Source organism: Giraffa tippelskirchi, chromosome 13 (genome assembly GCF_054371585.1).
Source record: "Giraffa tippelskirchi isolate mGirTip1 chromosome 13, T2T-mGirTip1v1.2.pri, whole genome shotgun sequence".
NCBI lineage: Eukaryota > Metazoa > Chordata > Mammalia > Artiodactyla > Giraffidae > Giraffa > Giraffa tippelskirchi.
The window spans coordinates 5497597-5511977 of record NC_137287.1 but is presented as its reverse complement, the minus strand read 5'-3'; the positions used below and the strand labels follow the sequence as shown (position 1 = coordinate 5511977).

The window sequence follows — 14381 nt, the reverse complement described above, 5'->3', positions numbered from 1 at the left end:
CTCTTTGCAATCCCATGAATTGCAGCACGCCAGGCCTCCCTGTCCATCATCAACTCCCGGAGTTTACCCAAACCCATGTCCATCGAGTCAGTGATGCCATTCAACCATCTCATCCTCTGTCGTCCCCTTCTCCTCCTGCCCCCAATCCTACCCCGTATTAGGGTCTTTTCCAGTGAGTCAACTCTTCGGATGAGGTGGCCAAAGTATTGGAGTTTCAGCTTTAACATCAGTCCTTCCAAAAAACACCCAGGATTGATCTCATTTAGGATGGGTTGATTGGATCTCCCTGCAGTCCAAGGGACTCTCAAGAGTCTTCTCCAACACCACAGTTCAAAAGCATCAATTCTTCAGCGCTCAGCTTTCTTCACCCCACAACTCTCACATCTATACATGGCCACTGGAAAAACCATAGCCTTGACTAGACGGACTTTTGTTGGCAAAGTTATGTCTCTGCTTTTCAATATGTATCTAGGTTGGCCATAACCTTCCTTCGAAGGAGTAAGCGTCTTTTAATTTCATGGCTGCAATCACCATCAGCAGTGATTTTGGAGCCCAAAAAAATAAAGTCTGACACTGTTTCCACTGTTTCCCCATCTATTTCCCATGAAGTGATGGGACCAGATGCCATCATCTTACTTTTCTGAATGTTGAGCTTTAAGCCAACTTTTTCCCTCTCCTCTTTCACTTTTATCAAGAGGCTTTTTAGTTCTTCTTCACTTTCTGCCATAAAGGTGGTGTCATCTGCATATCTGAGGTAGAAACCTTGTTTCTACCCTTTAGCTATTGTGAATAGTGGTGGTATGAACACACAGATGTATGTCTCTGTTTGAGAAATTGTGTTCAGTTCTCTTAGGCATCTACCCAGGAGTGCAGCTGCTGGTAATTCTATGCTCAACGACCCGAGGAGCTGCCAAACTGTACCACAGAGTGGCCACTTCTTACATCCTCACCAGCAACAGATGAGGTTTCCACATTTCCTCTACATCTTCCCCAACACTTTTGTTTTCCCTTTTTAAAAAATAACCATCCCAGTGGTTGTGACATAGTAAAAATTTCTGGGATTTTGACTTTGTGCTACCAATGTTAGTTAATAATCTGTGAGAATTTGCTAGAGGCAGAGAGGGCAAGCGAAGGGTCTGGTTGGGAACCTGGTCCACCAGGTCCCTGAGGCTTCTCTGGGCTCCCGGGACACCTATTCTCTCTACTGTGTACACAGCTGCCCAGAAGGCATCCACAGAATGTGACTGATGTGCAGGCCCTAGGTGGATTATTTAAACCTGCTCAGCCTCAGTTGCCTGATCTGTAGAATGAGGGTTAATAATTATGTCTTTCCCTTCCTCTAGGAGCCCAGTCAGACCAGACCCTGATCCATGACCTGAGGGTCTTGGGGCCTGAACCTGCAGGTCAGAGTCCTGGTGTCACTGGGGGAAGAGAACATGTGACCTTGCCCATCACACACCTGATCCTTAGCAAACCCTCTAGAAATGTTCACTCACGTGAGCTCATACGAGTTCAAGTAGTAGCCAAGAAGGACAAGCATTATAGAGTAAGCACAAGTTAGGAACTGTGTTGTTTGTTAGCAAAAGGAGACATGAGTTCAAGTTGTAGTTGAAAAATAAAAAAAAAAATGCTGGGAGTTTGCTGACTCTTGAATCTTTACCTTTTTCATTCTTACTGATTACGTTCAAATGTCTCCTCTCCCCCCTGCTTTATGAGGAGCCACTGAGTCATAAATGTTTGGGATATTATTTCCTGGATACTAGTTGGGGCTGGGCAGTTCTGTCCAGCTGCACGAGCTCAGAGCCTTGAGCAGGACTCCAGCTGCAGATTCTCCTCCCACCACACAGACACATATCGATCTGTCATCTATCTATATCACCTATCTATCTGTAGTGTATCATCCCGCTAACTAGCTACCATCTGTCTACAAAGAAAAGCAAGGATGTACACTGATACCTGCAGTTCCAATCTCTGACTCCACGGGGTTTCTGCTATCTTCCCCTTTCCTGGACCAGGGACTGCCTTCCCTAACGGAAAAAACTGCCTTCCGTTATCCGTAATATGTTTACTTACTTAATCAATCTCCCTTTGTGTAGCTATTGCCACTCAACCTCTTTCCACCCCTGATGTCCTCCTCAACTTCTGTGGTTCTCCACACCCTATTTAGGCTCTGGATGCCCTGGCCAGGTATTCTTCTGAGCAGACACTCTTTGCTCCTTGCCTGGACACCCACACCCAGGCCAGGCTGCTGTTCCTGTGGACACTATCCCCCCTCAATATCCAACTTGGAGCCACTGAGCCCCCCTTCTCTGCCTACACCCTGAAGGGTAAGGCTGTCCACCTTCTGTGCTCCCCCAATGGCTTTAGGATTGGACTATCCAGGAAAACCCTAGCAAGGAAGGGGTGGTGGATGGAAGGGGCAGAAAAGGGAAAGGCAAGGCTGTGTGCAGCTTCTAATATCAACTGAAACTGACCAGTGACTGTAGCCTTTCTCCCCATTTAACTGATCAATCAACCATCTTTTATTCCACGTTCATTATGTCAAGACAGTTGGGAATTGAGGGTGGAAAACAAGACACTTCAAGAAAACCTGTTTCCTGCCTTCAAGAAATATCAGGGAGATGAGATGAAAACTTTTAATCAAAACTAATAACATAATTATATGTGCATCTGTTGTTACATAAAATATGTCCTCAAAAAAAGTAGATTTAAACCATGAAAGATAGCTCAGTTGGTAAAGAATCCACCTGCAATGACGGAGACCCTGGTTGAATTCCTGGGTTGGGAAGATCCCCTGGAGAAGGGAAAGTCTACACATTCCAGTATTCTGACCTGGAGAATTCCATGAACTGTATAGTCCATGGGGTCACAAAGAGTTGGACATGACTGAGCAACTTTCACTTTCAGACTTTCTAAGAAATGGGCAAAACACTGTGGAATAATTCTTACCTATGTAATATAACAAACAGTAGTTTTTAAAAAGGCCCCACCCACCAGGAATTGTGATGGCCAAGTGTTTAGTCACTGGCTTTCCCTGATTCAGTGGTACACATTCCCCATAAAGTGCAGGATGGTATCCTAACACTTTGGTAAAGAGATGTTTACAGAGTTGCTCAATAGAATATTTGGTTTGAAATATATAAAATAAAGCCTGTGATATATTAAAAAATGTCAGAACTTTAGTCACCACAATAATTCTTGTTTTCGATAATTTGCTGATAAAACTGTTGAGACATTTTCTTTCTTGATCAGTGCTCTGAAGGAGTAGATGGTACTAACTGGGGGTGGGTGAAGATGGTCCTTTGAGAATCAGATAAGCTGAGTGTAGGTATCTGGCCCTCACTAGTCACCTCTTTCATGTTACACAATATACAACACCACACAGACACTGAGAAAGCTAAGCAAATGTGCAGATACCCTAGTCATCCAGCAAGTGCAATAGGTGAAGCCCATCTTTATTTCTGAGTTTGATCACAAAGGAAATCAAGTCCCCTGAAATTCTGGGACACAGCTCCTTGAAGAACAAAGCCCAGGTCCTTTGGGGAAGTCAAGCTCCACTTATAGTCTCATCTCTGAGCACAACCTTCAGAACAATGGGTTTTTCCGGTCTTAAAAGTCCTTGACTGTTTATTTTCAAGGGGATCTGTAACAGTTAAGAGAACCAATGAATGAAGCACTGCCAAGAATAGAAGCAAAATAGAGAAGATACATTACAGACAATAATGCTTTGCAACAATATACAAGCTACTTTTAGCATCCTATATCTTTGATTTTTTTTTAAACTACCAATTCAATGTGTTTAATAGCTATAGGGACAGACAGGCTGTCAATGTTTCCTTGATTAAACTTTAACAGTTTATGACTTTCAGAAAATTGGTCTATTTAACTTACGTTATAAAATACATGGGCATAAAGTCATTTTTAGTACTCACTATTCACTTTTTAAAATTGTTTTAATTCCTCTTTTACTGAGATACAAATGATTAATGGTAAAAACATTTGACTTACATATACGTGAAATTACTACCACAATAAGTTTAGTTAACATCCATCAACTCATAAGAGATATAAAAGGAAAAAACACTGTTTTCCTCTTATGAACACATTTAGGATCTACTGTCTCCTACTATATAAAAATGCCAACTCTATTCATCGTGTTTTACACGACAGTCCTAGTATTTATTATCTATAACCAGACATTTATACCTTCTGATCATTTTCACCCAACTCCCCTCTTTATCTTTGATTCTCTGTACTTACTCTGTATGTTATGCCAAGACTGGATAGTGAAAGCATTCATTCATCATTCATTGCACAAAATATCGACTGAGCACTATGCCTATGAAGCATTATGCCAGTTTTTTTAAACACCCCCTGGTTCCCAAGTGCAGTGAAAATGGTGAACTTCTGATGACCCACAGTGTTTTGTCTGAGATGTTTAGCCCCTTTCTCACCCAGTCACTCCTTCTGTGCTGGGGGAACCAACAGAGTGACCTTCTAGCCTCAGTTGACTGAAGGACAAGCAAGTATCTGTGCAGGGAGAAGCCCCAGCCCGTGGGGGACTGGGTGGAGCTTGCAGGGGCATCTGCCCTTCCCAGGGGTGCCCGAGGCCCCCTTTCTCTCAGGGCTGAGTCCCCTGTGGGTACACACTTACAGGACACCCACAAGTGAAATGGAAACATCTCTATCCTCCTCTTCCCCGAGAAAGCTACTCAAAGGGAGCAGCTGCGTATTAAACGTGTGACTCCTAGAAACAAGCCATCTTTTAGGGCCGTGATTGAGATGAATCCATGCCAACTGCTCTGTGTGCACCTCAGAGAGAGATTCCAGGTCTTTCTATAACTGTAACAAACTGTTTTTTTAAACTTTCAAATGGTATGCATTTTCCCTGCAGGTAGACACAGAGACACACATAAAACAAGCAAGCACACAAATGACATTTGATAAATTTATAAAATTCAAACTGTTCCATATTTGTGTCCAAGAGCTCTAATCAACTGCAAGTCACTCCTTAAGCATTTGCCTGATGACGTCAAGGCACCACTGGGCGTTTATGGAAGGAATAAAATGAGGGGACAGAGCTAAAGACCTTCTTAGGTACAAAGGAAACAAAGGAACCAAACTGGCTGGTTCAGGGACAAAGTATTGTTAGCTGGTCGGACCCATGACGCCAGCCTGTGTACCTGTAAACACAGCAGAGGGGAGAGTGGGCTCTGGCCTGGATGGGGAGGCTGCATGCAGGGGCTCGGGACTGAACTGGAACTCGAAGGTGGAAAACAGACTGTAGGGTGGACAGGAAGGACACACAGTCATTTTGAGAACGTAAAGGGAGCCCAGCTGGATGGCAGCAGGATCCCTGGCAGGTGAGGGGCTGTGGGAGCCCGTCCCATCGGGCAGAAATGCTTTCACTCAGGGATCACTGTGGCTGCACAGGAGGATCAGTGGGGGTGCTCTCAACGCCACACTCTGGGGGGAATTATTTTAGAGAGTCTGAGATGAACTTGGCATCGGGATATTGCTCCCCAGTGATTTCTTTATACAAACAGTGGCTGAGAATCACTGTGAGGAGAGCTTCTGTAAGTTCCCATGGAGAAGGGCATCACTGAAAAGGCATGACATGCTCATCACTGCTCTCATGACTGTGTACGACATTTTCCTTCCTTCCAGTGGACATGAAAGCAAATTTTAAAAGTTGCTCAAGTTCACTGACTTCGTATAGTCATGTCGTGCTAACTGCCTTGACTCTAGATGACCTTTACAGTTGGGTCTTTATGAAGCCACAGACTTAGCCCTCCAGGGATGAGTCTTATAGATACAATCTTACAGACACAGAGAGATATATCTCGGTTAAAAAGTTCCCAATAAAACATTACTTATGCAGATAGTGAACTGCTGACCTGTGTTTCTTTACAAGGTTGGAAGGAGAAGCTCTGCAGGACTCTGACGAGAGCGAGTTTCATGTTCATGATGGCAAACCTCATGCCAATGCAGTTTCGGGGTCCAGTTCCAAAAGGCAGGTAGACGTAAGGATTTATGCTGTCCTTGTTCTTCTTACTGAACCTGGATCCACAACAGTAGATGAAACAAGTGAATGAAACAGAAAAGTCACAGGAGCTTCAGGTCTGAGGTTTTAACTTAAACCCTCAACCAGTAGCATAAGGGAGACTTCTGTGGGCAGGTGACTGAATCCTGCTGTGGTGATTTTGCTGTGAGAAAGGCAAGCCCCAAAGCCTTCCAATTCCCCTGGATCCTACAGGAGCTTTCAGTCTGAGTGAGAAAATAAGATGAAGGCTGTTTAAAGAAAATGTATCTTTAAATATGAAATTTACATTCAGGGTGGTGAGATGCTCACGCTCTCAAAGGCAGTTAGGAAATGAGACTGATTGAAGGAACAGTGGGTTCCTGCCTCCATGCACACTTACATTGGTCATGTGCTCAGAGAGGAAGGAAGCAGCAGAAACATCTTTGAATATTTAAATCGCTAGTTTTCTGTTGTTTTCCCTTTGCTTGCTCTTGTGTGGGTATGTCTCTTTCTCCCACACACAGAGGTTGCTGAGGTCAGTAGATTTATGAGGGCATATGACTCTACTCTGCTGCTGCTGCTGCTGCTAAGTCGCTTCAGTCGTGTCCGACTCTGTGCGACCCCATAGACGGCAGCCCACCAGGCTCCCCCATCCCCGGGATTCTCCAGGCAAGAATACTGGAGTGGGTTGCCATTTCCTTCTCCAGTGCACGAAAGTGAAAAGTGGAAGTGAAGTCGCTCAGTCGTGTCTGACTCTTAGCGACCCCATGGACTGTAGCCCACCAGGCTCCTCCGTCCATGGGATTTTCCAGGCAAGAGCACTGGAGTGGGGTGCCATTGCCTTCTCCAGCTACTCTGGTACAATCACTGATTGTTTTGTCTATCTGTTCCCACCAACCGATAAAGTCCATGATGGCTAGACCTCTGCTTTATTCAAATTCGACTCCTCAAATTTGGATTTGGAGAAGTGATAATGACATTGCGGTTGTGTATATTTTAAACAGTCCTATTACAGAAAATATTCTGGAAGAATACAGACAATGTGACTGCAGCTACATGGGAAATTCGTCAAAGGGCAGCATCTGAGTGCTGCAGACCTGGGTGAAAGGCTGTTGAGCAGGGAATGGACACATACTGATACATTAAACATGATTCATAGAACCTGTAACTATAAACTGTACTGTATATGTGTCAAAAACTCTTTACAATTGGCTTTAACATTTGGATTTCTCACTCCCGGGCCCAGACCCTGACACACACAGGTAAGCACTAACTCTCTGCTTGATGGCTGAGTGAATCAAAGGGAAGTATAGTGAGTACAGTCTTGTTTTAGGTTCCTGATACTGCAGGAGGGGAAGTTGAAGTTGCTGAGCTTGAGGCAGACACAGAGTTTCCCTGGTCCAGAACAAAGGACTTAGTGGACTCTGACTCTTCTTTCATCAGTGCTAAGTGTACAGGTTATGCTAGTACTAGGGACAAAAGGGTGAACGAGACACAGTCTCTGCCATCAGGGAGCTTATAGTCAGGAGCTCATAAAAGTCTAGGTCGCAGACAGTGCCCTAAAATGTTCAATCCAAATTTTGCTCACCATAAAGTAAATGGGAGAGCATCAACCCTTTTGAGATCCAATCTGTGTTCAAACCAGAACCTGACTCTGAATTCCCAGAAGACAATGCTTAACCTCTCCAATGGGGGTGTCTAGATGTCTAGTGAGCAGAGGACTTCTCTTTGGAAAGTCAAAAAACATGGAGGCAAAAGGGAGCTGGCCCAGGTCTACAGTCACAGACAGAACCAGGCCGTCTATGTCTCTTCCATCCTCACTGAGGCTGCTGGAACCACCTGGGATGAGACCTCTAGGTCTTCAGCCTACAGTCCCACAATAATAATAGAGGAAACAGCAGCCAATGTTTAAAGAAATGGAAATGTGGGAACGTTAGTGGTGAATTCAAAGAGCTAAGGAGAACAGACAGAAAGACTTAAGGAAAAAAACCCAATACACCTAAAATAATATAGCTGTTAAGCGAATTATAGCAGATGTAACAATTATATATATATTTTAAAAACACAGAATGCCATTTATAGTTTACTGTTAAATATAGTAAACAACTGAAAAAAATCACACTATATGTAATGCCATTCTAATTTTAACAATCTGTATATGCATAGAAAAATGTCCACAGGACTTACATTGCACTATAAATGAGGCCTATCTTAAGGTATTGGACTTCCCTGGTGGCTCAGTGATAAAGTATCCACCCGCCAATGCAGGAGACATGGGTTCTATCCCTGGGTTGGGAATATCCCCTGGAGAGGAAAATAGCAACCCACTCCAGTCTTCTTGCCTGGAAAATCCCTTGGACAGAGGAGACTGGTGGGCTACAGTTCATGAGGTCACAAAGAGTCGGAAACGACTTAGTGACTAAGCAACAACGAAGCTTAAGATTTTAGGAATGCACACAACTAAAATTTTCTCTTTTTTTTTTAGTTTACAGTTGGTAAAGTTTTTAATCAAATAATATCATTCTTGGAATAAGAAAATACATTTAACAATAAAAAGATGTAAAATAAAATGATTGTAGAGTCACACATTTGTCACCCATAATGAGAGTCATCAGAATACGCTCTGAGCAACTGGATCAAGAGGGTCCCCTTCCCTGGGGTCTTGTACCTTTCAGGATGGAATTCCTCAGGCTCTGGCCAGAGCTGTGGGTCTCTGTGAAGCACGAAGATTGGCACTGTCACTGATGTCCCTTTGGGAATGGACACCCCATGGATTTCCACATCCTTCTTACAGAGCCTATCAAGTCTAACAGCAGCTGGAAACATTCTGAGAGTCTCATTCACCACCATGTCAAGATACTCCATCTGTGCCAGGACATCGTAGGTTGGAGGCGCCTAGGGAGAGAAAAACAGATTTTGATAAATTAAGAATTTGGATCACCCTTCAATGCCATCTATATAGTCCTATGGAAATGTTAGGAGCTCCAGGGAATAATTTAAATTGGTAAAGGACCTTGGTATTTATAGACATTACTATCATGTCCTTTGACCTCTCAATGCCCATTGACTGTACAGTAGTTATGATAATAGAAGAAAATTGGGACAATCGTCTAAACAGTGTGAAACACCACAGGTTATCAGGGAGTGTATTTTCTCTCTCATGAGAACAAACATGACCAACAGACTAGGACCCTTACTCTTAAGTGAAAAAGGCCAAGTCACCATTTCTTTTTTTAAAATGAGGCCACACATCTGTACAAAAGAAAGAACGTGTAATAGAGCAAATACCCTATTCAACATGAAGGTTCTTAGATGAATACTGTTGACTGCTCATTCTCTTCATTATACATGTACAGTCCAGAAACAATACATGAAAACTCTATAAATAACTTGGGGAGAAACGAGTTCCTTTCTAAACCAAATCCGCAAAAGAATGAGAACACAATTTCAGATGCAAGGAAGTTACAAAAGGATCAGAACCCCACCCTCTGCTGCTAGAAGAGTCTCCTATTGTCCCTGTGGGTGTGCCCCTAAGGTCTGAAGGTCTAAACAAGCCACTCCAGCCCCAGGGGCCAGCTCTCCACACACCACAAAGAACTCCAGTTTTGGCTGAGATTTGAGACCACTGGGGTGATACATGGCTGTCAAGTGGGGTTATATTTAAGGAGTAACATTATAGAAGCTAAGAGTGCCTCAGGAGCCAACACCCTGGATCACAGCTTGACTAGATCACCACCAGGCACACAACTAGTGTCTGGAAGTATTTCATTTCCCTGTAGCTCAGGTTTCTCATATGATATATGGAGACAATTGCAGCTGACACGTCATAGGGTTGTGTGGCAGAGACACTCACTGCTCACCCAGCATCCATGTTGGCCCCATTTTCCCCATCCCACTTGAAGTTAAGACCAAATCAGCCAAGAGGCTGTGAGGTGACTATGTCAGTTCGGAGACAAATCACTGGAACCCTGGAAAGCAACTCTCGAGTTCCTATTCCACAGATGACAAGAAGGTCTCATGTTCCAGATAAGGCAGCTGCAAGATGGTGGAAGCTCTGAGTCGGTTTTCCTGAGTGACTCTGTGAAGCAGAGCTGTCCACTCCATCCTCCACTAACAATCCATGTTGACTCTGTAGACATAGATTGAAGTAAACCTTTGCTATGAAAGCCCCTGAGATTCCAGGGCTTGCCCGTTACTGAGGAATAACCTACCTCTCCTGACTAATAATTTCTCAAAAATTAAACACATTCATAGATACAAAGTGTTTAGAACAGACATATATAGTAAGAAGTACATATTAGCCAGTAGTAGTGTTATTGTAAGTATTCTTATAAAAAGGAGAGAATGCAATGTCTTAGGTAACCTCAGTCTGTTAGTGACCATTCAATCTTCTTATATCAAAAGATTCCAAGACATTCCAAGATTCCAAAATGGGGTTTACCAGAGAAGAAATATCATCTCTAATTTATGCAGGCCCTACAAAGTATTTGGTGGACCTAGGATTTGAAAGGTCATAAGACTTGTCCCAAACCAGTCAGGTCTCATACTCATGTCCTCTGTTTCCTACCGTATATCCTTTCCTGTACACCAGGCTTCACCAAGTCTAAAGTTTACACATGGCAGTAGACTGAACTAATGGTCCCAATTCTCCACCACTTCCTCTGTCCATTCCCTCTGCCATTAGCTCTGCGATGCCCTCCCATCCTGACTCAGGTGGGTCAGGTGGCTCACTTTGAACCAGTGGAATATTGGCTATGTGTGATGCTAGCAGAGTTTTGAAAGTCACCCATGGGATTAGGCCTCTTGCTCATGACATCTACCATCGCCCTGAGAAGCAGACATGTGGAGATTGAGACACATGAGGAGCATGTGTGGAATTGAGTCAGTCCAACACTTAGCTAAGGGCAGCTGAGATCAGCCAATGCACAGACCACAGCAAGTCCAGCCAATATCAATAGATAACTGTGCAGACACCATAAACTTGGGCAAACTCTAGGAGATAGTGAGGGACAGGGAGGCCTGGCATGCTGCAGTCCATGGAGTCACAAAGAGTTCAAAACGACTTAGCAAATGAACAACAACAAAGGCAGACACCAGAGTAATAAGTGATGCCACTGAGGTTCAGCGCATTTTAGTTGGGATTATTCTGATAACTGACACCACTGGACCAGCGCTTTTTTCAAAGTACTTATATTGTTGTGAGTAGCATGAAGTACTTATGTTTTCTCCCTTTGTTTTGTATGCTATACATCCTTCCTAAACGTAAGGTCGGAGAAGGCAATGGCACCCCACTCCAGTACTCTTGCCTGGAGAATCCCATGGACAGAGGAGCCTGGTAGGCTGCAGTCCATGGGGTCGCTAAGAGTCGGACATGACTGAGTGACTTCCCTTTCACTTTTCACTTTCACGCATTGGAGAAGGAAATGGCAACCCACTCCAGTGTTCTTGCCTGGAGAATCCCAGGGACAGGGGAGCCTGGTGGGCTGCCGCCTATGGGGTCACACAGAGTCGGACACGACTGAAGCAACTTAGCAGCAGCAGCAGCAAATGTAAGGTGCTCAATTGCTCAGTCTTCTCCAACTCTGTGATCCCATGAACTGTAGCCCACCAGGCTCCTCTGTCCATGGATTTCCCAGGCAAGAATACTGGAGTGGGTTGCCATTTCTGACTCCAGGGGATCTTCCCAACCCAGGGATTAAACCCGCATCTCCTGCACTGGCAGGAGGATTGGATTCTTTTCCACTGCACCACCTGGGAATGGAGGTAAATGATTTGATGCTTATGCTTTGGGCAAAAACCTTCTAAGAAGTAGAGAGAAGACAATCATGCTAAGGCCTCACCTGCCCCCTCTCTTTTCAGGTATCATCACTCACCTTATTGGGGAAAGTTGCATCAATTTCCTCCTGCAACTTCTGCTGGACATCAGGGTGAGTGGCCAAAATATACAAAAGGAAGGAAAGAGTATTGCTAGTGGTCTCATAGCCAGCAAAAATAAACATAATACTTTGGGCCATGAGTTCTTGGTCAGAGAGAGCTAAAAAGAAAGTCAAGACATTTCAGGTAAAGCATGGCAATGTAAAAATCACAGTTTACATGATGAGACATTCCAGTGAAACTCCCAAACCCCTAGGGGAAATCCGGTAAAAGTAATTGAGACTCAAACTGAGAGCGATTTCCACTCTATGTCTGCCTCACAGAGCCAAGAACTGTCTTAACTGAGTTTTTCCCAAGTCTCTACTATTCCTGGCCCTCTGTTTCTGGCAATACCACAGCCCCACCAACACAGCTGGGTCATTTCAAGAGATGGCATTTCTGTCTAAAATCTACAGTGTTATCAGTGTGTCCCTTAGAGAACTGTAAAAGAACTTTAGCTCCAAGTAAAATGGAGTAGCATTCCCTTCTATAATATTTTCCATTATTCCACTTAAGGTATAGCTTGATTTTGTTTTTTTGAGAGCTTTACAATACTAAGGCTATATGGTAGGGGAAATTAAATTATATTTTATCAAAACTTGTTTCCAGGAACATAAGAGCACAATACTGGGCTACAGTTAAACTCTTGCTACTCAAAGAGTGGTTCATGGTCCAGCAGCATGAGCAGGATCTAGAAGCCTAATACAAATTCAGAACTATGGAAACAACACATGAACTTTCATGAGATGTGGAGACGTATGTGCACAATGTAGCCTGAGAAGTGTGGATTATGCCCATGAGAGGCATGAGGTAATACAAGACCTGGGGCACATGTCTTCAAGGGGATGATCGAGACAGGTATAGAAGCTACAGAAATCAACAAAAAACTCGAAGAGTTGTGATGATCCTAGTCTAATCATTGGCGTTAAAATAGCAGAAGAAAGAATGTGTGCATATAAGGACATAGGCCAGTGTGAAATATAGAAAAATTAGGTCCAGGGAGTAGAATTAGCAATGCTGATTCAACTCCGGCTGGAACGTCATCCTCTCAGTATACACCCCCACTTTCTGCTCTTCTTTATTCTTACCAAACAGCCCTGTGATTATACACTGGTCTCCAATTTTATTTTCTCCCGAGAGACCAAGCATGCTCAGGCTCTCAGCTATTTGATCGGACTGAAGTAGGATCATTGTTACTTACAGCACTCAACTCAACGTGGTACCTGCCCCAAACAAATAATTAGCAATAAAAGTAATATAAAATGAGTGCAATAAAGATATACAAAGTTCTAATTCTCCAGTGATAATATCTGTGATGCTATTGTCAATAAATTCAACCATCAAATTCTTTCTCCAGTTAGCATAAACCACATAATACTCAAAGTTTAGAGTTGTGGCTAATATATGATTCTTCAAATTTTAATTGATTAAAATTAAATACAATTTAGTATTCAGGTTTCAGTGGCACTAGTCACATGTCAAGTCCTCAACAGACACTTATGCCTAGTGATTACTATATTGAACAGAGCAGATACAGAATGTTTCCTTCATCACAGAAAGTTATATTGAATCATGTACTTAGAAAAATATTAGATGATAATAATAGATAGATAGATATAAGTAGGTATATAAACAGGTATAGACATATTGAGAATGGAATGCACTCAGTTTATCTCTGCTTTCAAGAACCAATTTTACAAAATTCATACTTTTGTGAGATGGTTATCAATCCATTGGTAGCTTCAGATGAATCATATAGGAGTATTCATGTCATAGAATTAAAACACACCAGAGTCTTTTTGTTTGAGAGAGAGAGATATCAGTGATTATCACAAATTATATCAGTGATTCGTGGTAGATACAGAAATCTTTTTTTATGTTTAAATAAGTGTAAAAATATTTGATGTTCTGACAGTTGTCCACTGAGAGGATCTAGAAGCAAAGAAACCCTAGAAGCAATGAGCATTCCTAGAGCCCAAATTTGGGGTTCTAAATTCCATTTCTTACTAAATGGAACCAGAGCTTCTTAGAGAAATGGCTTATTTCAGGGGAAATAGAAGAGAAAGCTGGAATGCCTTGCATTAGAAAGTAAGGAAGTTCTTGGAAAATGATAAATGAAAAGGATACAGTATACTTTAAACACCACAGCGGTGGTGGACACACATCATTAAACATTTATCAAAACCCATAGAATGTACAATGCCAAGATTGAACCTAGGTGGAAACTATTGTCTTTGGGTGATAATAATGTATCAGTTTAGGTTCATTGATTATAACAAGTGTATCACTCCAGTATGGACTTCTGATACTGAGGAAGGCTATATGTAGGTGGGGGGAGAATGTATTTTGCGAAACTCTCTATTCTTCACTCAATTATGCTTTTTTAATTTCTGCTAAAAAATAGCCTATTGAAAAAATGTCTAAGGAGAAAAAAGTAAAATATATA

The 14381-nt window shown here is 42.7% G+C and overlaps 2 protein-coding genes across 4 annotated transcripts in view; one reads left to right on the top strand and one right to left on the bottom strand.

Moving 5' to 3' along the window:
• ZNF3 (zinc finger protein 3) overlaps positions 1–14381 on the top strand; it is a 490877-nt gene that overhangs the window by 314072 nt on the left and 162424 nt on the right. The gene's annotated exons all lie outside the window — the stretch shown is intronic.
• Positions 1–14381, bottom strand: part of LOC145531923 (cytochrome P450 3A24-like) — a 104574-nt gene that overhangs the window by 4870 nt on the left and 85323 nt on the right. For 2 of the 3 annotated variants that reach the window (XM_081555862.1, XM_081555863.1), the window contains 4 exons: positions 11896–12056; positions 8691–8917; positions 5898–6060; positions 3430–3643 (listed from right to left, as the gene is read on the bottom strand). In XM_081555862.1, the coding sequence (XP_081411988.1) occupies positions 3548–3643; positions 5898–6060; positions 8691–8917; positions 11896–12056 (647 nt within the window). In that variant the 3' untranslated portion in view covers positions 3430–3547. Of the gene's footprint in view, positions 1–3429; positions 3644–5897; positions 6061–8690; positions 8918–11895; positions 12057–14381 lie in introns of those variants that run through there. The other variant, XM_081555861.1, reaches the window with a different exon arrangement.